Consider the following 25,845-nt stretch of genomic DNA (forward strand, 5'->3'; position numbering starts at 1 on the left):
GATTGGGTTGGGATATCTGGTCGGCATGGGCAGGTTGGACCGAAGGTTCTGTTTCCGAGCTGTACATCTTATTTTTATTTCAAAATATACTTTATTCATTTAAATAAATCTCTGGTACTTGTACAATTTTTCCATGTTGTTCATAGTTATATACATTGCATGTCTTAACATTACAAAGAACAAATTTAATTAATCGAATTCACAGTTATCCTATTAACATTTACCTTTATTCACTCTGCAGTCTCTCGGTATTTTGCTGTGGCTTCAGCGGAATCCACCTACGGAGTGGGTGCCCTGTTATATGAAAGCAAATGAAACTTCTTTCAACCCCAGTTTATGGGGTTACCATTTTCCATTTGATTGTCCTGTCTCTGGGGTAGCTTGTCTACATCCCCATGGTAAGCACGAACTGCTGGACCTTCGCTGGGCTGAGGTAGCTATCCAGCTCCTCACTGGGGTCATTTACCCTCTCTGGTGTCATTCAGCCAAGACAAGGGTCCTCCCTGTCTAGTTCTGTGTCTGAGAATGGGACTGTCAGAGGATCACAGCTCTCGGTTGCCTGTAGTTGTGGGGCAGTGGGTACCCCCTGGTTCTCACTGGGTGGAGGGTGGACTTCGGGGGGTCCGTTGTTTCCTGGTTGGGAGGAAATGCCCTCCTCTTTACCGACGGCGCTCTGTCTCTTCTTCTGGTGGTGATGGCCTTCTTTGCGTCCATCTTCCCCCTCCGAAGAGCTGGCTGTCCCTCCCTCGTGCAGCTGTCTTTTCCCCTTTTGCTGGGAGGCTTTGGGGTCTTGGGAAGATTTCCTCTTCCTGTTTTTAACAGGTATCGACTCCTCTGCCTGCTTGATTACCTCCTCCTCCTCCATTTCTTCCATCTGCCCGGCTACAGCTTGGATCAGCTGCTGTGTCTCTCCGCTGGCTGCCGCCTCCTCCACTCCAGCCTGTTCTTCTTTCCACTCCAGACTCCTTTTCCCTGCTGTCTGGGTGGACCTTACTGGTCTTTGGGGTTCCACGGCTCTCATTGCCACCTCCAGCCATCTGTGCGTAAGTGGGGCCCCCCTGTCTTGGGCAGGTCTTATACATATGGCCCGCCTCTCCACACAGTTTGCAGCTCTTTTCTTCCTGACAGTCCTTAGTCAAGTGACCCTCCTGTTTGCAGTTCCTGCAGCTGGTCACTTTGCAATCCGTCGCCACGTGTCCCGACTTCCCGCAGGTTCGGCACACATTCGGCTGCCCTGCATATGTCAGGTAGCCTCTGCTCCCTCCAATTGCGAACCTCGAGGGTGGGTGGAGGATGTTCCTACTATCATCGGCCCTCAGATTTACCCTGACCTGCCGCTTACTGGTCCAGATCCCAAAGGGGTCGATCACATCAGTGGCTTCTCCCTCAACTTGGACGCACCTTCCCAGGAAGGTCAGGACATCAGCCGCTGGAACATAGGTGTTGTACATATGGATTGTAACAACCCGAATCCTCTGTGCAGGAAGCACACACAATGGGTTCGCTGACAAGATGGAAAACAGCGGCTCGCCTTCCTTCTCCTTGAAGACCTTCAGGAGCTGTTCGCACTGCTTCATGCTTCTGAAGGTCACATCAAAGTAGCCTGCCCCAGAAAAATCCTGCAGACAGTACACGTTTTTTTTTAATTTCAAAATATACTTTATTCATGTAAATAAATCTCTGGTACTTGGACAATTTTTCCATGTTGTTCATAGTTTTATACATTGCATGTCTTAACATTACAAAGAACAAACTTAATTAATCGAATTCACAGTTATCCTGTTAACATTTACCTTTATTAACTATCCAGTCTCTTGGTATTTGGCTGTGGCTTCAGCGGAACCCACCTAAAGAGTGGGTGCCCTGTTATCTGAAAGCAAATTAATCTTCTTTAACGCCCAGTTTATGGGGTTACCATTGTCCATTTGACTGTCCTGTCTCTGGGGTAGCTTGTCTACATCCCCATGGTAAGCAGGAACTGCTGGACCTTCGCTGGGCTGAGGTAGCTATCCAGCCCCTCACTGGGGTCATTTTCCCGCTCTGGTGTCATTGAGCCAAGGCAAGGGTCCTCCCTGTCCAGTTCTGTGTCTGACAGTGGGACTGTCAGAGGATCACAGATCTCGGTTGCCTGTAGTTGTGGGCCAGTGGGTACCTCCTGGTTCTCACTGGGTGGAGGGTGGACTTCTGGGGATCCGGTGTTTCCTGGTTGGGAGGAAATGCCCTCCTCTTTACTGACGGCGCTCTGTCTCTTCTTCTGGTGGTGATGGCCTTCTTTGCGTCCATCTTCCCCCTCCGAAGAGCTGGCCGTCCCTCCCTCGTGCAGCTGTCTTTTCCCCTTTTGCTGGGGGGCTTTGGGAGCCTGGCAAGATTTCCTCCTCCTGTTTTTAACAGGTATCCACTCCTCTGCTTGCTTGATTACCTCCTCCTCCATTTCTTCCATCTGCCCAGCTAGAGCTAGGATCAGCTGCTGTGTCTCTCCGCTGGCTGCCGCCTCCTCCACTCCAGCCTGTTCTTCTTTCTGGGTGTCACCAGACTCCGTTTCCCTGCTGTCCGGGTGGCCCTTACTGTTCTTTGGGGGTCCACGGGTCACATTGCCACCTCCAGCCATCTGTGCGTAAGTGGCCCCCCCCCCGTCTTGGGCAGGTCTTATACATATGGCCCGCCTCTCCGCACAGGTTGCAGCTCTTTTCTTCCTGACAGTCCTTAGTCAAGTGACCCTCCTGTTTGCAGTTCCTGCAGATGCTCACTTTGCAATCCGCCGCCACGTGTCCTGACTTCCCGCAGGTTCGGCACACTTTCGGCTGCCCTGCATATGTCAGGTAGTCTCTGCTCCCTCCGATTGTGAAGCTCGAGGGTGGGTGGAGGATGTTCCCACTATCATCGGCCCTCAGAGTTACCCTGACCTGCCGCTTACTGGTCCAGATCGCAAAAGGGTCGATCACATCAGTGGCTTCTCCCTCAACTTGGACGCACCTTCCCAGGAAGGTCAGGACATCAGCCGCTGGAACATATGGATTGTAACAACACGATTCCTCTGTGCAGGAAGCACACACAATGGGTTCGCTGACAAGATGGAAAACAGCGGCTCGCCTTCCTTCTCCTTGAAGACCTTCAGGAGCTGTTCGCACTGCTTCACACTTCTGAAGGTCACATCGAAGTAGCCTGCCCCAGGGAAATCCTGCAGACAGTACACATTTATTTTAATTTCAAAAATATACTTTATTCATAAAATGATTTGATGGTCTGTACATTTGATCATGCCATACATATGTCCACATTTACAAACACAGATTCGAATTTATCCTTGTCATTTACAATCCTGTGCATTTTTCAATCTTGTACATATATTTGGCTGAGGCATCAGCAGAGCCCAAAAAAACGTCCGCATGGGCCCCCTGTTCTTCTTTAGGCAGGTTGATCTTACACGGTGGTCTTTCCCCACCGCGCCTTGGCGGCAGCTGCCCCAAGCTTCAGTGCGTCCCTCAACACGTAGTCTTGGACCTTGGAATGTGCCAGTCTGCAACACTCGGTCGGGGTTAACTCCTTCAGCTGGAAGATCAACAGGTTTCGGACCGCCCAGAGAGCCTCCTTCACCGAGTTGATGATCCTCCAGGCGCAGTTAATGTTCGTCTCGGTGTGAGTCCCGGGGAACAGGCCATAGAGCACGGAGTCCCGCGTCACAGCGCTGCTCGGGACGAACCTCGGCAAGCACCACTGCATTCCTCTCCAGACTTCCTCTGCATAGGCACATTCCAGAAGGAGGTGTGTGACAGTCTCGTCCCCCCCGCAGCCACTTCAAGGGCAGCGTGCGGTGCGGCAGAGAGTCCGGGCGTGCATGAAGGATCTCACAGGCAGAGCCCTTCTCACCACCAGCCAAGCCACGTCTTGGTGCTTGTTGGAATGATCTGGCGATGAGGCATTCTGCCAAATGGCTTTGACAGTCTGCTCAGGGAACCGCTCGACAGGATCCGTCCTCTCCTTTTCCCGAAGGGTCTCAAGGACGCTACGTGCTGACCACTTCCTGATGGACTTGTGGTCAAAGGTGTTTTTCCTCATAAATTTCTCCACGAAGGACAGATGATACAGAACGGTCCAACTACTCGGAGCGTTCCGCGGCAGCGAGGCCAGGCCCATCCTTCGCAACACCGGGGACAGGTAGAACCTCAGTACGTAGTGACACTTGGTGTTTGCTTACCGGGGATCCACGCACAGCTTGATGCAGCGACACACAAAGGTGGACATCAGGGTGAGGGTGGCATTGGGCGTGTTTTTTTCCCCCATTGCACCGGTCTTTGTACATTGAGTCTCTTCGGACCCGGTCCATCTTTGATCTCCAAATGAATTGGAAGATGGCCCGGTCTGGCAGCACACATCCACAGCAGCAAACCCACAGCATCCCAACAGTACTTTCTTGAAAAACACGGTGCGGTCGAGTGGTGTATGATCCTCAATCTTCTTCACAGTCACCCTGACTGTGTTTCGAACCCCCTGGCCAGGGCTGCGGGCAGCTGTCGAGGCCATAGCTCTGAGGGTGGCTCGTCCCTGAATTGGCGTTAGGTCGAAGCCAGCATGAAGATCCACCAAGAGCAGGTCAGCACAACCAAACGATCCTCCAACGTTCAATCACGATCCAGCAATGGTCTCCAGCAGCTCCGACGACTACAAACACGATCCCCGTGGTACTTCCCCCGCCAGCACAGTCTGCTGCGTCGAACCGACAACACTCGAGCAGAATCTCTTCCTCTGGTCCTCGGGAACGACACATATTCCGAGCCAATCCGAGCTGTACATCTCTATCTCGATGACGATGACTACGCTGTAAATTAGAAACCAAACCCGAAGTCGGTGGTAAAGCTGTATGAAGAGAAATCAGAGTTCACGTTTCGGTCCGGTGAACCTTTCTGAGAACTTGACAAGTTTTAATTGTGTGATCGTTCCAGGGTTGCCCTGGGATTTTCGTGCTATTTTTGTTATTGATTGATTTCAGATGATGAGAAATCCGAAATGCTGCTTTGTGTGTATTAAAAAGTGAGGCGGGGCATCAGGAGACCGATCCACTCAGTAAAACCCGGTCTTTTATGATTTCTCCATTCTAATATTTCACTACAAAATTTCCAACAAAACAACAACGAAATTTAGAGTCAAGAACTATTATGGCACATCAGCTGATTTCTAGAGCGCCACAGGCTGTAGCGATGGTGGTATAGTGGTGAGCATAGCTGCCTTCCAAGCAGTTGACCCGGTTCCATTCCCGGCCATCGCAAGCTGTGCATTTTGACACCACTCCACAACCAAAAGAGCCGATCGATTCAGTGGGAATGAAACACCTCCATCTGCACATCACATTGAGTCTGCCAGCCCTCTGGAGTGCAGACACAACTTTGAAGTTGAGGATGCCCCAGGAGGATAAAGTAGTCAAGTCAAGTCGATCACGGTTCAAATGAACTAGACAAACTGAGGGCAGAAGCTGGAAGAGGGGGAAGCGGACAGATACATTCAAGGGCAAAGCGAAGCAAGATGGAGTGGATTTTTCCCGATAGAGGTGTACAAGTTAATGAGAGGCTTAGATAGAGTAGATAGCCAGAGACTTCCCCACCCCCCACCCCCGGGCAGAAATGGGTGTCACAAGAGGTCAGAATTTTAAGGTGACTGCAGGAAGGTATAGGGGCGATGTGAGAGGTAGGTTCTTTATTCAGAGAGCGGTGGGTGTGTGGAATGCACTGCCAGCGGTGGTAGAAAAGTCAGTGACATTAGGGACATTTAAGCAACTGCTGGACAAGCACATGGACGGCAGTAATTTGCAGGGTGTGTAGATGTGGTTGATGTTAGATAAATGCTCAGCACAACATGGTGGGCCGAAGGGCCTGTACTGTGCTGTCCCATGTGGTGGCCGGTGCTCACCGGTGCCAGTAGCTGCCCCTTGGCCAGGTGCTCTGCCAGCCGTTGTCCTTCCTCGCCAGCGCCAGACGCTCCAGGTTCCGGGGGTTGCGGTTCACAAATCGCGGCGAGACCGTCTCGTTCTCTCGCGTGTCCGGGGCTATCGAGGCTTCAGCCGAGGCCGACATCAACCGCCAACCTTCAGGCCCAGAGAGAGAGAGACGGGGTTAATGCAGGGTCACATGGGTCATCACTGCTGACAATGGCCGGGTGACAGGGGCATGACTCTGCCCACCCAGTACCTGTTCGAGCGGGAGCCGCAACCGCCGCTCGCTCCAGCTGCAACCCGAGAGCAACCACCACCACCGCCATTGCGCTGAGAACCCCGCCCCTGACGTCACTACGGACACGTAGCCCCGCCCCCTGACGTCACTACGGGACACATAGCCCCGCCCCCTGACCTCACTCCCAGACACTCAGCACTGTGTGAAGCCTTGCCCTCCGCCCATGGACACCAAGCCCCGCCCACTTATTCCCCGCCCTGGCAACTAAGCCCCGCCCCCTAGCGCCTCACCCGGTTTGCCAAGCCACGCCCACGGGCAACCCAGCCCCGCCCCCCTGGACATCCTCCCCGGACACGACTGGCCTCCGACGCCTATCCTGGACACCGCGCCCCGCCCACTGACGTCTCTTCCCCAATATCAAGCCCCGCCCCAGGACGCCTGTCCCGGATACCACGCCCCGCCCGGAGACCCAGCCCCGTCGTCCCCTGACATCTTTAACTGGTCATAAGCCCCGCCCCCTGACCGCTCAGCCGGAAGCTGGCCTTCACGGCAGTGACGGAACCGTCGCAGTGGGCGGGGCTTCCGTTCGTATCCTTCATTTGATTGGCGTTTGGATGAAGTCCCATCTCCAATCCACACACCATCCCCTTCCCTCACAACTCTCCTCCAATCTGTCCCCATTCCACACATCATCCTCAATCTCTCATAACTGGCCTCATCCCCTGCTGTTATTAGACTGCTGCAAGGACCCCTCTCAGTTAAAATAATGTTGATATTGCTGTTGTTGAAACTGCTTTGTGCACCTTCTGTGCAGTGTAACGTGTATGCCTGGCTCTGCCCAGACACCCTCTGATCTATATGTCCTTGCTTGTTATGATCTGCTTGTTCTGCTCACAAAACAAAGCTGCACTTAGATTACGACAAAAAATACTGCAGGAGGCTGGAGGACACAGCAAGCAAGGCAGCATCAGGAGATCTTGAAGAAGAGTTATATCCGAAACATCGACATCTCCACCTCCTGATGCTGCCTGGCTTGCTGTGTTCTTCCAGCCTCCTGCCTGTTTATTTCACTCTACTTGGGTACACGTGACTACAATAAATCAAGATGTCAGGGAACACTTCAGCAGTCACGGACATCCGGCCTCAGATCTTCAGGGGACTGTCCTCCAAGGCCGACTTTGGGATACGCAACATTGCACTGTGGCCGGGCAGAGGCTCATATAAGTTTGGTACCCATGAGGATAGCTTCACCCAGGATTTTAGGTTCATGCCACACCACAGGGGACCGCACGACACAATACCCACACACTGTTACATACTCACATGGACCCTATCATACACACACATACACCACCCACACTCTCACCCATGTACACACTCTCTCACAGGCTTATTCTCCGTCATACTCATGCACACACTCTACTAAGAATGCACACACGCAAACACACCCTCTCACAAGCATTAACACTTACATGTACACACTCACAGTCTTTACCACACACCCACGTAAAATCACTCAGAGTCTCTGAGACTTACATGCACGCACACACTCATATAAGTCTATGGGGTGATTTTGCGTTTACAGTATTGTCATTGCAGATAGATTCTATTTTGTTCAAAAAGCACACAATTTGCAAGCAGTCAATGCAAGCAGGCAATCCATGTAACATTTTACAAATTGCTACTTTGGAAATAGAACCAGTCTGGCTCAAGATTAAGATACAGACAGGCTCTAACTTCACACAGTTAATGCATTGTCTGAGCTGAAATGTCATCTCTTTTCTATAAAAGCCTGAAGTTATCTCAAGCATGTGACTTGAAAGAAGTTCTGGGATTTACATATTAATGAACTGAAACCTGCAGCCCATTCTAAAAGATGAAAGACTTAACAGCAATCTAGGTTTGTTCAACATATCATTTCAGTTGCATGACACTGTGATCTTTTTCTATAAAGTCTGTGTCTTATAGTCCTGCTCCACAGCTCCCTCATGAAGGAGCAGTGCTGCGAATGCTGGTACTTCCAAATAAACCTGTTGGACTACAACCTGGTGCCGTGTGATTTTTAACAATCTCCATCCCCGTCTTCATCCTCCACACTATCACATATCTCATATCATCCCCATCCCTACACTGTTCCAAACCTCCACACCATCCTCATTCCACACACCATGTCCATCATTACTCTCACTTTCCCACACCATTTCTCTCATCCCATTGGACAATCTACACGTCAAGCAACACATTCATCCCAACTATTAGCCCCCATCGAATTGGCCATTCCCCTCATCCAAGGTAACTGTCTATAATTTTCAGTGAGGCCCCACATCATCTATCTACTCAGCATTGTGTTCTGGCTCAGATTCCTCAACTTCTCCTCATATGACAACCCAGAACCATTCTTGTAGACCTTCTCTGTCACTTCCTTGGGTAACACATCCCTCCTTTGACACAGGGCTCATAGCTGCTCACAATGTAGAAAATGCCGTCTGACCAGAACTTTGTACAGCCTCAACAGTTCACTTCTGCTCTTGTATTCTAGTCCATTCAAAACAAATGCAAACATTGCATTTGCCTTCCTAACTGTTCACTGAATCCACTTGATACCTCAAAAGATTTCTGAATTAAAACTCTGAAATCCAGTATCCACATCCTTCATCCTGTGTCCTACTGCCCACCTCACCATCGCTGCTATGTTATTGGCGAGTTTCCATGTTCATCACCAAACCTCCACTGCACTATCTCCCACATCCTATTGGCCATTCCCAGACTCCAACATTACTGGCATCCCAATGGTCAGTTACCATGGCCATCATAGCACTCCATACCTAACCCACCATCACTCTAAACCCAGCATGCACATCTCCATGTCCAGTCTCCATGTACGTTAGCACTCTCTTTCTCACATATACCTCACCAACATTCCCATCCTATTGGCATTCATGCCATCATTCCTCTGCCTGACCGCCCACATCATCACACCAACACCAATGGCCAATCACCATGTCAATTATTACTCTGACAGCTCACCATTGTTGCAAGCCCAGTCATTCATCTCCGGAGGCAGCATCATTATGTCTTCTGTGATGATACTATGGCTTTATGTATTGTATTATGACACGGTGGTGAACTCCTCTGTTAATTAAATGAAACACCCAAAAAAGTTCACCTCACCTCATAATCTGTTAAAATATGAGTAATAGAGAACATCCAAATTCCACTATTTAGAGAAAATAACATTAATTTATTCCTTAACTCTAAAAGTGAACATTAAACAACAATTCACAACTCTAAGCTCCGTCCTCCCTCTCTTAACTGCTTATTGTCTGCCTACAATTCTATAACAATGAACTCTTCCAATAAAAAAAACATATTAATATTACATCAATTTAGTTTCAAAACCATATGGTGGCTGTCGTCTCCGGTGTCTGTCTTCTTTTGGCTGAAGATCTCTCTGGGTTGCTTTCTGCCTTTTAATGAGAAGATATTTCATATGAAGAAGATACCTCTGACAGAGAGTGTTTTTGAATGGCAGTCTTTCTTGATAGCAGTTACTCTCTCAATAGCAGTTGCTCTGTCAGACTTTCTAAATGCCGGCTTTTTTTTTAATACCCCAACATCACATCGTCTCACTGGTTGTATGTTTGCAAAAACAATAAATACAAACGCGATTGGGTTTTAGTATCCTGGGGCATAATCAAAGTGATTGGGTAAGTTTGAATTCTTGTCAAAGCAGCAACCAACTCATGTATCCATTTCACAGCCAAATTATACATATTTTCAAATTTCCAATACTCTCTGAAACTGCCATCTAGTCCCCACAGGTGCGTGTCAGCTCTCAGTTCAGAACAGCATTTACTCTCTCTTAAACTTCAACTTCATAACACCTCCCCCCCTCCGTTAAGTAAAAGATGGACCATCATAATGAAACAACTGCTTCATCTTTTTTCTAATTCTTAAATCCCATTACAATAAAATACAAAAGACATTAATTTAAGATCATATTAAATTTCTGCACATATACATAACATAAGGTATCTGTCCAATCTTAGTTGTAATTTATCTGTTGAATTCACAATAACACGTGCTCTCAGATGAAATTCCTTGATGGCCTTTGTCTTTGCGATCCTTGAGGTGACAGATTTTATGCCCCAAAAGCATCACCTCGGTTTTCGCAAATTCTGTTTTCTTTACATTTATTACGGTTTTATTTCTCTTAATTGTTCAAAGAGCTCTGCCAACTGAACCATGTGATCTTTCCATGACTCGCGAAACATCAATATATCATCCAGATAAACTGCACAGTTTGTTTACTCAGCCACGACTCTGTTCATAAATCTTTGGGATGTGGCTGGTGTGTTCTTCATTCCACTTTGAATTGATATAGCCCATTTGGAATGACAAACGCAGAAACCTCTTTCACTTTCTCTGATAAAGGTACCTGTCAATAAACACACAGTAAGTCCAACTTTCTGATGTAACTAGTTTATCCAACCTTCACCCTACAGTCCTCCAATCTTGTATGAGTCTGATTTTGTTCCGGCATTGATCTTCCAATAGTCCACACAAAACCATTGAGTCTTGTCAGGTTTGGGAACTATCACGATCGGCGAACTCCACTTGCTCTGACTCAGTTCGAAGATATCTCCGTTAAGCATGACATCCACTTCCTTCTGGACCTGTGTGGCTTTGAAATGATGAAGTCTGCAGGGGTGTTATTTTATGCATCAGCATTCCCAACTTCCAGTTCATGCACAACAGTATTAGTCCTCCTCATCTTATTCCTGTATATGTTGTCATGCTGCTGCACCAATCATTTCAACTGGATTCTTTGCTCCTGAGACAGAGAGTTCATTAACCTATCACACTCCTCAAGGACTTTCTCACTGAGACAATGAAATGTCTCCCCTACTTCCACGTGAATTGGATTCGCAAACGCGGAGTGTGAGGAGCGTTTAGAGACAGCCTGCAAAACCTCGCTCCTGCAGTAGCCCAAGGGTCTCGCGTGTTGGGGAAATGGCCCAATCATAATATAGGAGGCCTGCGGAGGCTGTCTCTGTGGATGGGCACCGTTTCGCTGAGTACCTGAGGGCAGTGCATGGGTGGACTGCTACACGAGGGGCTGTGATCCAATAATCCCTTGTCCAGTGACCCTGCTCTCTGTGTCCCCTGCATTGATCGGTATTCCTGTCCCAACATCACTGTGCCTGGCTACGACTTCCTCCCAGTCTAATGGTTCCTCTGTTTTTGCCGTTTTTGTTTTCTAAGAAAACTCTTGAGAAGTTTTAGAAACTGAAAGAACTGCAGAATTATGTGGGGCATGGATCGGATAAATAGACAAAGTCTTTTCCCTGGGATCGGGGAGTCCAGAACTAGAGGGCATAGGTTTAGTGTGAGAGGCGAAAGATATAAAAGCGACCAAAGGTCAATGCTTTCATCCAGAGGGTGGTACGTGTGTGGAATGAGCTGCCAGAGGAAGTGGCGGAGGCTGGTACAATTGCAACATTTTCGAGGCATTTGGATGGGTATATGAATAGGAAGGGTTTGGAAGGATATGGGCCGGGTGCTGGCAGGTGGGACTAGATTGGGTTGGGATATCTGGTCGGCATGGGCAGGTTGGACCGAAGGGTCTGTTTCCGAGCTGTACATCTCTATCTCGATGACTATGTCTACGCTGTAAATCAGAAACCAAACCCGAAGTCGGTGGTAAAGCTGTATGAAGATAAATCAGAGTTCACGTTTCGGTCCGGTGAACCTTTCTGAGAACTTGACAAGTTTTAATTGTGTGATCGTTCCAGGGTTGCCCTGGGATTTTCATGCTCTTTCTGTTATTGATTGATTTCAGATGATGAGAAATCCGAAATGCTGCTTTGTGTGTATTAAAAAGTGAGGCGGGGCATCAGGAGACCGATCCACTCAGTAAAACTCGGTCTTTGATGAATTCTCAATTCTAATATTTCACTGCAAAATTTCCAACAAAACAACGAAATTTCGAGTCAAGAACTATTATGGCACATCAGCTGATTTCTAGAGCGCTTTTGGCTGTAGCGATGGTGGTGTAGTGGTGAGCATAACTGCCTTCCAAGCAGTTGACCCGGGTTCGATTCTCGGCCATCGCAAGCAGTGCATTTTAACACCACTCCACAACCAAAAGAGCCGATCGATTCACTGGGAATGAAACACCTTCGTCTGCACATCACATTGAGTCTGCCAGACCTTTGGAGTGCAGACACAACTTTGAAGTTGAGGATGTCCCCAGGAGGATTAAGGAGTCAAGTCGAGCACGGTTCAAAGAAACACGAGTCATGGCAGGATTCCTTGGTTTTCCATCTTATTTCGAAAGAAATGTTTCCGGATTTCACTCATTTCAACATTACTCTCATTTTGTTTTTTGTGAACTACAGCCTAATATCAAGTGAAATGTGGGTGGACAGTTCACAAATATCCAAACAACGTTATTTCTCATATCGAATCGGTAATGTTATTGTTTTAGGTGCAGGTCAGAAATAGGAGGAGTGGTCACCAGCTGCTTTGATATTTCCAGTATGAGAAAATGATTCGATAAAACTCTGAGAGATGATAGAAATGACCACACAGTGAGTGAAAGTTTAATCCAGGATAAAGTTAAAAATCACACAACACCAGATTACAGTCCAACAGCTTTATTTGGAAGCACTAGTTTTAGGAGTGCTCCGAAAGCTACTTGGACGATAACCTTGTATTGTGTGATTTTGAACTTTGTCCTCCCCAGTCCACCACAGGCTCCTCCACGTCATCATCCGATATAGTCATCATGGATTTGTTAAGGGAAGGTAGTGTCTGATGAAGGTGACTGATTTTCTTTGAAGGATAAAGAATGGATGGAGTGTATCCGATGTAGATCAACCTGATGATAAGAAGGACCATAAGACGCAGTATTTATTGCAAAAGGATTACAGTTTAATGCAGCTGAAATGATATATTAGGTTAAGCTTTTCATCTTTTATAATGGGTTTACTAGTTTCCGTTCTTTAATATAAGAACCTCAGAACCTTTTCAAAGTTACGTTGTCGAGATAACTTCAGGTTGTCTAACAAGAGATGCCATCTCAGCTCAGACAATGCATTAAAGGTGTGAGGTTAAAGTCTGTCTGTGTCTCAATCTTGAGTCAGACTGGTTCTAGCCTCCCAGTCGGAGAGCACTTCAGCGCTCTGTGCCTTTCGGTCTCGGACCCCTGGGTGACAATCCTCCAAGGCAGACAATGGGACAGCCAACAATGCAAAGTGGCCAATCAGAGGCTGATAGTCAAGTTCGGTACCCATGCGGATGACTTTAACTGGACACTTTGGTTCATGTCACACGACACGTGACAACACTGCACTGTATACTATTTCACGGACACTCACAAGTACACGCACACACACAAAAGCACACTCCTACCGACCCACACACACATGCATACCCTCTCTCAAACACAAGCCCTCTCTCATAAACTCACTCAAACACTTCCACATTCACAGCAACTCACGCACATTCTCACAAATTGATACCCCAGTACACTCACACACATGCACCTACACACACTCGCACAGACCCGCATATCCCTACATGCACACACACACACAGACACACACACACAGCCACGCACACACACATGCATGCACCCACACACGCAGACACACACACACACAGGACACACACCCACACATGCACCCACACACACACACATGCAGCCACACACACACGCATGCACCCACACACGCAGACACACACACACACACACACACACACGGTCCCCCCCAAAACACACACTGATTCGGGGTTCTCACGACTCTCAGCTGGAGACTATCATTGCCTGCAGACCCGACCTTCATCCCCCCACGACACCATGAAGGGTAACACTTGTTCATGCCCTTACACAGCCGTCTGTGCACTCCCTTGACCCCGTCTTTTCCATCTTGCCCACCGCCCCTCCATGCCCCTCTACCTCCTTCCTGCGCAGGGTTGCTCTGACAATGTCAATTTCACCTCCTTTGTAAATTTCACTTCCTATGTCAATTTCACCGCACTACGTTTTCTTTTTCCCCTCACGAACCGGGATCACCCTACGCTGTGCTTGCTGACCCCACCCCCTACGTTTGCCTTCCCGGATAGCGCTTTGTGTTTTGTTGGACCCGCAGGAGTAGCTGCGGACGTTCTGCTTAAACCTGAGCGGATAACACTGTTCTGCTCGCAGACAGGGAGGTCTGCAGATGCTGGAGCCCGAAACATCGATTTCCCTGCTGTGCGTTTCCAGCAACACACTCTCGACACTGTTCTGCCACGACCCTGTCTCGGTTCCACACAATCCCATTCATCATTAAGGCGCCACGGCATCCCAAGGACTTGGGACCCATGGGAACTAAATGATGACAGCGGCCTCAGCACTCTGCACCCCCTGACCTTGGAAAGCCCATCTTGGTTCAGGTTACCTATCTAGGGCAGGGATGGTTTTGCGTGCACTGCCTTCCCACATCAGTGGAAGCGACCTTCACTAAACAGCTGCCCATGACTACCCCTTGCTGTGAAGTTAAACATCACACAACACCAGATTATAGTCCAACAGATTTAATTGGAAGCTCTAGATTTCGGACAACCACCTGATGAAGGAGCAGCGCTGCGAAAGCTAGTGCTTCCAATTAAACCTGTTGGTCTATAACCTGGTGTTGTGTGATTTTTAACTTTCTATACCCCAGTTCAACACTGGCATCTCCAAATCATGCCCTCCTGTGAAAACTCCTTACTGCTGACTGACACCTCCCCCTCTTCTACAAAGTAAAAGAGAAACCTGCAAATCTATCAACGGGATCGAACTTCAAATTAATACATATTCCTCGAGAGGGTTCTGCTTCCCGAACTGTTACCCGGAATTCCCTCCTCTCCACAATTACTGCAGCGTGGCCTCAGTCTAATGGTTCCTCTGTTTTTGCCGTTTTTGTTTTCTAAGAAAACTCTTGAGAAGTTTTAGAAACTGAAAGAACTGCAGAATTATGTGGGGCATGGATAGGATAAATAGACAAAGTCTTTTCCCTGGGGTCGGGGAGTCCAGAACTAGAGGGCATAGGTTTAGTGTGAGAGGCGAAAGATATAAAAGCGGCCAAAGGGTCAACGCTTTCATCCAGAGGGTGGTACGTGTGTGGAATGAGCTGCCAGAGGAAGTGGCGGAGGCTGGTACAATTGCAACATTTTCGAGGTATTTGGATGGATATATGAATAGGAAGGGTTTGGAAGGATATGGGCCGGGTGCTGGCAGGTGGGACTAGATTGGGTTGGGATATCTGGTCGGCATGGGCAGGTTGGACCGAAGGGTCTGTTTCCGAGCTGTACATCTCTATCTCGATGACTATGTCTACGCTGTAAATCAGAAACCAAACCCGAAGTCGGTGGTAAAGCTGTATGAAGAGAAATCAGAGTTCACGTTTCGGTCCGGTGAACCTTTCTGAGAACTTGACAAGTTTTAATTGTGTGATCGTTCCAGGGTTGCCCTGGGATTTTCGTGCTATTTCTGTTATTGATTGATTTCAGATGATGAGAAATCCGAAATGCTGCTATGTGTGTATTAAAAAGTGAGGCGGGGCATCAGGAGACCGATCCACTCAGTAAAACTCGGTCTTTGATGACTTCTCAATTCTAATATTTCACTGCAAAATTTCCCAACAAAACAACAATGAAATTTCGAGTCAAGAACTATTATGGCACATCAGCTGATTTCTAGAGCGCTTATGGCTGTAGCGATGGTGGTATCGTGGTGAGCATAACTGCCTTCCAAGCAGTCGACCCGGGTTCGATTCCCGGCCATCGCAAGCAGTGCATTTTAACACCACTCCACAACCAAAAGAGCCGATCGATTCAGTGGGAATGAAACACCTCCGTCTGCACATCACATTGAGTCTGCCAGACCTCTGGCGTGCAGACACAACTTTGAAGTTGAGGATGTTCTCAGGTGGATTAAGGAGTCAAGTCGAGCACGGTTCAAAGAAACACGAGTCATGGCAGAATTCCTTTGTTTTCCATCTTATTTCGAAAGAAATGTTTCCGGATTTCACTCATTTCAACATTACTCTCATTTTGTTTTTTGTGAACTACATCCTAATATCAAGTGAAATGTGGGTGGACAGTTCACAAATATCCAAACAACGTTATTTCTCATATCAAATCGGTAATGTTATTGTTTTAGGTGCAGGTCAGAAATAGGAGGAGTGGACACCAGCTGCTTTTATATTTCCAGTCTGAGAAAATGATTCGATAAAACTCTGAGAGATGATAGAAGTGACCACACAGTGAGTGAAAGTTTAATCCAGGATAAAGTTATAAATCACACAACACCAGATTACCGTCCAACAGCTTTACTTGGAAGCACTAGTTTTAGGAGTGCTCCGAAAGCTACTTGGACGATAACCTGGTATTGTGTGATTTTGAACTTTGTCCTCCCCAGTCCACCACAGGCTCTTCCAGGTCATCATCCGATATAGTCATCATGGATTTGTTAAGGGAAGGTAGTGTCTGAAGAAGGTGACTGATTTTCTTTGAAGGCTAAAGAATGGATGGAGTATATCCGATGTAGATCAACCTGATGATAAGAAGGACCATAAGACGCAGTATTTATAGCAAAAGGATTACAGTTTAATGCAGCTGAAATGATATAGTTAACACATTTAGGTTTAGCCTTTCATCTTTTATAATGGGTTTACTAGTTTCCGTTCTTTAATATAAGAACCTCAGAACCTTTTCAAAGTTACGTTGTCGAGATAACTTCAGGTTGTCTAACAAGAGATGCCATCTCAGCTCAGACAATGCATTAAAGGTGTGAGGTTAAAGTCTGTCTGTGTCCCAATCTTGAGTCAGACTGTTTCTAGCCTCCCAGTCGGAGAGCACTTCAGCGCTCTGTGCCTTTCGGTCTCGGACCCGTGGGTGACAATCCTCCAAGGCAGACTATGGGACAGCCAACAATGCAAAGTGGCCAAGCAGAGGCTGATAGTCAAGTTCGGTACCTATGCGGATGACTTTAACTGGGCACTTTGGTTCATGTCACACGACACGTGACAACACTGCACTGTATACTATTTCACGGACACTCACAAGTACACGCACACACACAAAAGCACACTCCTACCGACCCACACACACATGCATACCCTCTCTCAAACACAAGCTCTCTCTCATAAACTCACTCAAACACTTCCACATTCACAGCCACTCACGCACATTCTCACAAATTGATACCCCAGCACACTCACACACATGCACCTACACACACTCTCACAGACCCGCATATCCCTACATGCACACACACACACAGACACATACATACACAGCCATACACACCCACACATGCACCCACACACACACACATGCATGCACCCACACACGCAGACACACACACACACACAGGACACACACCCACACATGCACCCACACACACACACATGCAGCCACACACACACGCATGCACCCACACACGCAGACACACACACACGCATGCACCCACACACGCAGACACACACACACACACACACACACACACACACACCCAGTCCCCCCCCACACACACACTGATTCCGGGTTCTCACGACTCTCAGCTGGAGACTATCATTGCCTGCAGACCCGACCTTCATCCCCCCACGACACCATGAAGGGTAACACTTGCTCATGCCCTTACACAGCCGTCTGTGCCCTCCCTTGACCCCGTCCTTTCCATCTTGCCCACCGCCCCTCCATGACGCTCTACCTCCTTCCTGCGCAGGGTTCCTCTGACAATGTCAATTTCACCTCCTTTGTCAATTTCACTTCCTATGTCAATTTCACCGCAATACGTTTTATTTTTCCCCTCACGAACCGGGATCACCCTACGCTGTGCTTGCTGACCCCACCCCCTACGTTTGCCCTCCCGGATAGCGCTTTGTGTTTCGTTGGACCCGCAGGAGTAGCTGCGGACGTTCTGCTTAAACCTGAGCGGATAACACTGTTCTGCTCGCAGACAGGGAGGTCTGCAGATGCTGGAGCCCGAAACATCGATTTCCCTGCTGTGCGTTTCCAGCAACACACTCTCGACACTGTTCTGCCACGACCCTGTCTTGGTTCCACACAATCCCATTCATCATTAAGGCGCCACGGCATCCCAAGGACTTGGGACCCATGGGAACTAAATGATGACAGCGGCCTCAGCACTCTGCACCCCCTGACCTTGGAAAGCCCATCTTGGTTCAGGTTACCTATCTAGGGCAGGGAGGGTTTTGCGTGCACTGCCTTCCCACATCAGTGGAAGCGACCTTCACTAAACAGCTGCCCATGACTAGCCCATGCTGTGAAGTTTAACATCACACAACACCAGGTTATAGTCCAACAGATTTAATTGGAAGCTCTAGATTTCGGCAACCACCTGATGAAGGAGCAACGCTCCGAAAGCTAGTGCTTCCAATTAAACCTGTTGGTCTATAACCTGGTGTTGTGTGATTTTTAACTTTCTAAACCCCAGTCCAACACTTGCATCTCCAAATCATGCCCTCCTGTGAAAACCCCTTACTGCTGACTGACACCTCCCCCTCTTCTACAAAGTAAAAGAGAAACCTGCAAATCTATCAACGGGATCGAACTTCAAATTAATACATATTCCTCGAGAGGGTTCTGCTTCCCGAACTGTTACCCGGAATTCCCTCCTCTCCACAATTACTGCAGCGTGGCCTCAGTCTAATGGTTCATCTGTTTTTGCCATTTTGTTTTCTAAGAAAACTCTTGAGAAGTTTTAGAAACTGAAAGAACTGCAGAATTATGTGGGGCATGGATAGGATAAATAGACAAAGTCTTTTCCCTGGGGTCTGGGAGTCCAGAACTAGAGGGCATAGGTTTAGTGTGAGAGGCGAAAGATATAAAAGCGACCAAAGGGTCAACGCTTTCATCCAGAGGGTGGTACGTGTGTGGAATGAGCTGCCAGAGGAAGTGGCGGGGGCTGGTACAATTGCAACATTTTCGAGGCATTTGGATGGGTATATGAATAGGAAGGGTTTGGAAGGATATGGGCCGGGTGCTGGCAGGTGGGACTAGATTGGGTTGGGATATCTGGTCGGCATGGGCAGGTTGGACCGAAGGGTCTGTTTCCGAGCTGTACATCTCTATCTCGATGACTATGTCTACGCTGTAAATCAGAAACCAAACCCGAAGTCGGTGGTAAAGCTGTATGAAGAGAAATCAGAGTTCACGTTTCGGTCCGGTGAACCTTTCTGAGAACTTGACAAGTTTTAATTGTGTGATCGTTCCAGGGTTGCCCTGGGATTTTCGTGCTATTTCTGTTATTGATTGATTTCAGATGATGAGAAATCCGAAATGCTGCTTTGTGTGTATTAAAAAGTGAGGCGGGGCATCAGGAGACCGATCCACTCAGTAAAACTCGGTCTTTGATGACTTCTCAATTCTATTATTTCACTGCAAAATTTCCAACAAAACAACAACGAAATTTAGAGTCAAGAACTATTATTGCACATCAGCTGATTTCTTGGGCGCTGCTGGCTGTCGCGATGGTGGTATAGTGGTGAGCATAGCTGTTTTCCAAGCAGTTGATTTGGGTTCGATTCCCCGCTATCGCATGCTCTGAGCTTTGAACCACTCAACAATAATAAACAAAAAGAGCCAGTGCATTCAGTGGTAATTAAACACTTCCATCTCTACATGACATTGAGGCTGCCTGCATCTTCTGAGATAGACAATTTTGGCCATGTACCTGCCGCGTACATGGTGGGTGTGTCCCCACGTGCAATGGTGGTATCTGTGTTGACACTCTGACACATCTTGCAGCAGTTGCCCTGACAGGGTTATATGGTGTCATGGTCAATGTGGTCCTGAAGGCGAGGCAGTTTGCTGTGAACAATGATCTGTTTCAGGTTTGGTGGCGATCTAAAGCTGAGCAGTGGAGGCAGAGGGAAGGTCTTGGCGAGGTGCGCATCCTCAGCGACAATGTGTTGCAGTCTGCGAGGAACATGGTGCAGTCTTTTGTTTCTGACCTGCACCATCCAACACAAGGGCAACAATTATTGTCTGTTCTCTCATTCTCTCTGATCAGGGAACTTCATTGTTCCACAAGTTAGTGACCACTACTGGCCACAAGTGGGAATTGCAACCAACCCACAGAAATACTCAAGAGTCTGTCCGGGTGAATGAAGTGAGCAAAACAGATTCTGTCTGTGCACGACACAATCAGATTGGTGTACATTTCAATTAAAAAATAAAATTACCGATTCGATGTAATAAATAATGTTCTTTGGATATTTGTGAACTTCCCACCCACATTTCACTTGATATTAAGCTGTATTTCACAAAAAAACCTGAGAGTTATGTTGAAAGGAGTGAAATCCGGAAACATTTCTTTTGAAATAAAATGAAAAACCAAGGAATGCTGCCCTGACTCCAGTCTATTTGAACCATGTATTGACCTGACTCCTGAATCCGCTAGGGCGCAACATCAACTTCAAAATTGTGGTTTCACTACAAAGGTCTGGCAGATGGAAGTGTTTAATTACCACTGAATGCACCGGCTCTTTTTGTGTTTTTTTGTTGAGTGGTTTAAAGTTGGCAGATTGCGATGGCTGGGAATTGAACCCAAGGCAACTCCTTGGAAGTTCAACTATGCTCACCACTATACCACCATCACAACAGCCCACAACGCCCGACAAATTAGCTGATGTGCATTAATAGTTCTTGACTCTAAATTTCGTTGTTGTTTGGTTGGAAATTTTGCAGCGAAATGGTAGAATTGAGATTTACTGTGAGGGTTGGTCTCATGATGCCCCGCCTCACTTACACACAAAGCAGCATTTCGGATTTCTCATCATCTGAAATCAATCAATAACGAAATTAGCAAGAAAATCTAAGGGCAACCGTGAAACCATCACACAATTAAAACTTTTGAAATTCTCAGAAACTTGGCAGAACAGTGTTGAGAGTGTGCTGCTGGAAACGCACAGCAGGGAAATCGATGTTTCGGGCTCCAGCATCTGCAGACCTCCCTGTCTCCGAGCAGAACAGTGTTATCCGCTCAGGTTTAAGCAGAACGTCCGCAGTTACTCCCGCGTGTCCAACGAAACACAAAGCGCTATCCGGGAGGGCAAACGTAGGGGGTGGGGTCAGCAAGCACAGAGTAGGGTGATCCCGGTTCGTGAGGGGAAAAAGAAACGGAGTGCGGTGAAATTGACATAGGAAGTGAAATTGACGTAGGACGTGAAATTGACAATGTCAGAGCAACCCAGCGCAGGAAGGAGGTAGAAGGGCATGGAGGGGCGGTGGGAAAGATGGAAAGAAGGGGGTCAAGGGAGGGCACGGACGGCTGTGTAAGGGCATGACCAAGTGTTAACCTACATGGTGTGGTGGGGGGATGAAGGTCGGGTCTGCAGGCAATGATAGTCTCCAGCTTAGCGTCATGAGAACCCGGAATCACTGTGTGTGTGTGGGTCTGTGTGTGGGTGTCGCTGCATGTGTGTGTGTGGGTGCATGTGTGGGTGTGTGTCCTGTGTGTGTGTCTGTGTGTGGGTGCATGTGTGGGTATGTGTGGCTGTGTGTGTGTGTCTGTCTATGTGTGTGGCTGCATGTGTTGGTGTCTGTGTGAGTGGGTGTCTGTGTGTGTGGGTGCATGTGTGGGTGAATGTGGCTGTGTGTGTGTGTCTGTGTATGTGTGTGCATGTAGGGATATGCGGGTCTGTGAGAGTGTGTGTAGGTGCATGTGTGTGAGTGTACTGGGGTATCAGTTTGTGAGAAGGTGCGTGAGTGGCTGTGAATGTGGAAGTGTTTGAGTGAGTTTATGAGAGAGAGCTTGTGTTTGAGAGAGGGTATGCATGTGTGTGTGGATCGGTAGGAGTGTGCTTTTGTGTGTGTGTGTGTGCGTGTACTTGTGAGTGTCGGTGAAATAGTATACAGTGCAGTGTTGTCACATGTCGTGTGACATGAACCAAAGTGCCCAGTTAAAGTCATCCCCATGGGTACCGAACTTGACTATCAGCCTCTGCTTGGCCACTTTGCATTGTTGCCTGTCCCAGAGTCTGCCTTGGAGGTTTGTCACCCAGGGGTCCGAGACCAAAAGGCCCAGAGCGCTGAAGTGCTCTCCGACTGGGAGGCTAGAACCAGTCTGACTGAATATTGGGACATAGACAGACTTTAACCTTACACCTTTAATGCATTGTCGGAACTGAGATGGCATCTCTTGTTAGGCAACCTGAAGTTATCTCGACAACGTAACTTTGAAAAGGTTCTGAGGTTCTTATATTAAAGAACTGAAACTAGTAAACCCATTATAAAAGATGAAAGGCTTAACCTAAATGTGTTTAATATATCATTTCAGCTGCATGAAACTGTAATCCTTTTGCTATAAATACTGCATCTTATGGTACTTCTTATCATCAGGTTGATCTACATCGGATACACTCCATCCATTCTTTATCCTTCAAAGAAAATCAGTCACCTTCATCAGACACGACCTTCCCTTAACAAATCCATGATGACTATCTCGGATGATGACGTGGAGCAGCCTGTGGTGGACTGGGGAGGACAAAGTTCAAAATCACACAATACCAGGTTATCGTCCAAGTAGCTTTCGGAGCACTCCTAAAACTAGTGCTTCCAAATAAAGCTGTTGGACTGTAATCTGGTGTTGTGTGATTTTTAACTTTATCCTGGATTAAATTTTCACTCACTGTGTGGTCATTTCTATCATCTCTCAGAGTTTTATCGAATCATTTTCTCATACTGGAAATATAAAAGCAGCTGGTGTCCACTCCTCCTATTTCTGACCTGCACCTAAAACAATAACATTACCGATTCGATATGAGAAATAACGTTGTTTGGATATTTGTGAACTGTCCACCCACATTTCACTTGATATTAGGCTGTAGTTCACAAAAATCAAAATGAGAGTAATGTTGAAATCCGGAAACATTTCTTTCGAAATAAGATGGATAACCAAGGAATTCTGCCATGACTCTAGTTTATTTGAACCGTGAGCGACTTGACTCCTTAATCCTCCGGGGGACATCCTCAACTTGAAAGTTGTGTCTGCACTCCAGAGGTCTGGCAGACTCAATGTGATGTGCAGACGGAGGTGTTTCATTCCCACTGAAACAATCGGCTGTTGTGGTTGTGGAGTGGTTTAAATTTCACAGAACACGATGTCCGGGATTCGAACCCGGGTCAACTGCTGTGAAGGCAGCTGTGCTCACCACTGCACCACCATCGCTACAGCCAGCGGCCCTCTAGCAATCAGCTGATGTGCAATAATAGTTCTTGACTCGAAATTTCGTTGTTGTTTTGTTGGAAATTTTGCAGTGAAATATTAGAATTGAGAAGTCATCAAAGACCGAGTTTTACTGAGTGGATCGGTCTCCTGATGCCCCGCCTCACTTTTTAATACACACAAAGCAGCATTTTGGATTTCTCATCATCTGAAATCAATCAATAAGAAAAATAGCACAAAAATCCCAGGGCAAACCTGGAACGATCACACAATTAAAACTTGTGAAGATCTCAGAAAGGTTCACCGGACTGAAACGTGAACTCTGATTTCTCTTCATACAGCTTTACCACCAACTTCGGGTTTGGTTTCTGACTTACAGCGTCCGTAGTTCTTTCGGGTGTTAAAACTTAGGAAGGGTTTTTGGAAGACAAAAGGATCTGTCAGAATGAGGCCTCGCTGCAGTAATTGTGGAGAGGAGGGGATTCCGGGTAACAGTTCTGGAAGCAAAACCCTCTCGAGGAATATATAATTTGAAGTTCGATCCCGATGATAGATTTGCAGTTTTCTCTTTTACTTTGTAAAAGAGGGGGAGATGTCAGTCAGCAGTAAGGGGTTTTCACAGGAGGGCATGATTTGGAGATGCCAGTGTTAGACTGGGGCATAGAAAGTTAAAAATCACACAACACCAGGTTATAGTCCAACAGGTTTAATTGGAAGCACTAGCTTTCGGAGCGCTGCTCCTTTATCAGGTGGTTGTCCAAAATCTAGAGCTTCCAATTAAATCTGTTGGACTATAACCTGGTGTGTGATGTTTAAGTTAGAGTCATAGAGTCACAGAGATGCACTGAATGGAAACAGACCCTTTGGTCCAACCCGTCCATGCCGGCCAGATATCCAAACCCAATCTAGTCCCACTTGCCAGCACCCGGCCCATATCCCTCCGAACCCTTCCTATTCATATACCCACCCAAATGCCTCTTAAATGTTGCAATCGTACCAGTGTCCACCACATCCTCTGGCAGCTCATTCCATACACGTACCACCCTCTGCATAAAATGTTGCCCCTTCAGTCACTTTTATATCTTTCCCCTGTCACCCTAAACCTATGCCTTCTACTTCTGGTCTCCTCGACCCCAGGGAGCAGACTTTGTCTATTTATCCTATCCATGCCCCTCATAATTTTATACACCTCTATAAGGTCACCCCTCAGCCTCCGACGCTCCAGGGAAAACAGCCCCAGCCTGTTCAGCCTCTCCCTGTAGCTCCGATCTTCCAACCCTGGCAACATCCTTGTAAATCTTTTCTGAACCCTTTCAAGTTTCACAAAATCTTTCTGATAGGAAGGAGACCAGAATTGCACGCAATATTCCAACAGCCGCAACATGACCTCCCAACTCCTGTACTCAATACTCTGACCAATAAAGGAAAGCGTACGAAACGCCTCCTTTGCTATCCTGTCTACCTGCGACTGCACTTTTAAGGAGCTATGAACCTGCACTCCAAGGTCTCTTTGTTCAACAACACTCTCTAGGACCTTACCATTAAGTGTATAAGTCCTGCTAAGATTTGCTTTCCGAAAATGCCGCACCTCACATTTTTCTGAATTAAACTCTATCTGCCACTTCTCAGTCCATTGGCCCATCTGGTCCAGATCCTGTTGTAATCTGAGGTAACGCTCTTTGCTGTCCACTACATCTCCAATTTTGGTGTCATCCGCAAACTTACTAATTGTACCTCTTATGCTCACATCCAAATCATTTATGTAAATGACAAAAAGTAGTGGACCCAGCAACGATCCTTGAGGCACTCCACTGGTCACAGGCCTCCTGTCTAAAAAACAACCACCCAACGCCACCCTCTGTCTTCTACCCTTGGGCCAGTTCTGTATCCAAATGGCTAGTTCTCCCTGTATTCCTTGTGATCCAAAGTTGCTAACCAGTCTCCCATGGGGAACCTTGTCGAATGCCTTACTGAAGTCCATATAGATTACATGTACCACTCTGTCCTCGTCAATCCTCTTTGTTACTGCTTCAAAAAAAACTCAATCAAGTTTGCCTGACATGATTTCTCTCACACAAAGCCATGTTGATTATCCCTAATCAGTCCTTGCCTTTCCAAATACATGTACATCCTGTCCCTCAGGATTCCCTCCAACAACTTGCCCACCACTGAGGTCAGGCTCACCGGTCTATAGTTCCCTGGCTTGTCTTTACCACCCTTCTTAAACAGTGACACCACGTTTGCCAATCTCCAGTCTTCTGGCATCTTACCTGTGACTATCGATGATACAACTATCTCAGCAAGAGGCCCAGCAATCACTTCTCCAGCTTCCCACAGAGTTCTCGTGTACACCTGATCAGGTCCTTGGGATTTATCCACCTTTAACCGTTTCAAGACATCCAGCACTTCCTCCTCTGTAATCTCAACATTTTGCAAGATGTCACCATTTATTTCCCTACA

General features: G+C 47.3%; 1 protein-coding gene and 2 non-coding genes across 3 annotated transcripts; 2 read left to right on the forward strand and 1 right to left on the reverse strand.

Annotated features, from left to right (window-relative positions):
* Positions 1-1,672: 1,672 nt before the first annotated feature.
* Positions 1,673-6,249, reverse strand: LOC140486098 (uncharacterized). The gene is made up of 2 exons (XM_072584755.1): positions 6,180-6,249; positions 1,673-6,076 (listed from the first exon to the last, which is right to left on the reverse strand). The coding sequence occupies exon 2, from the start codon at positions 2,606-2,608 to the stop codon at positions 1,955-1,957; it is 654 nt and encodes a 217-aa protein (XP_072440856.1). The 5' UTR covers positions 2,609-6,076; positions 6,180-6,249; the 3' UTR covers positions 1,673-1,954.
* Positions 6,250-12,205: 5,956 nt separating this feature from the next.
* On the forward strand, positions 12,206-12,277 carry trnag-ucc (transfer RNA glycine (anticodon UCC)). Its single transcript has one exon. It is a non-coding gene; the product is annotated as a tRNA-Gly (tRNA).
* Positions 12,278-15,907: 3,630 nt separating this feature from the next.
* On the forward strand, positions 15,908-15,979 carry trnag-ucc (transfer RNA glycine (anticodon UCC)). The gene has a single exon. It is a non-coding gene; the product is annotated as a tRNA-Gly (tRNA).
* The last annotated feature ends 9,866 nt before the right edge of the window (positions 15,980-25,845 follow it).

This window comes from Chiloscyllium punctatum, chromosome 15, assembly GCF_047496795.1.
Source record: "Chiloscyllium punctatum isolate Juve2018m chromosome 15, sChiPun1.3, whole genome shotgun sequence".
Lineage (NCBI taxonomy): Eukaryota > Metazoa > Chordata > Chondrichthyes > Orectolobiformes > Hemiscylliidae > Chiloscyllium > Chiloscyllium punctatum.

Coding starts and splice junctions, on each gene's coding strand:
- LOC140486098 (XM_072584755.1), bottom strand. CDS start 2,608: ATGGCTGGAGGTGGCAATGTGACCCGTGGACCCCCAAAGAACAGTAAG.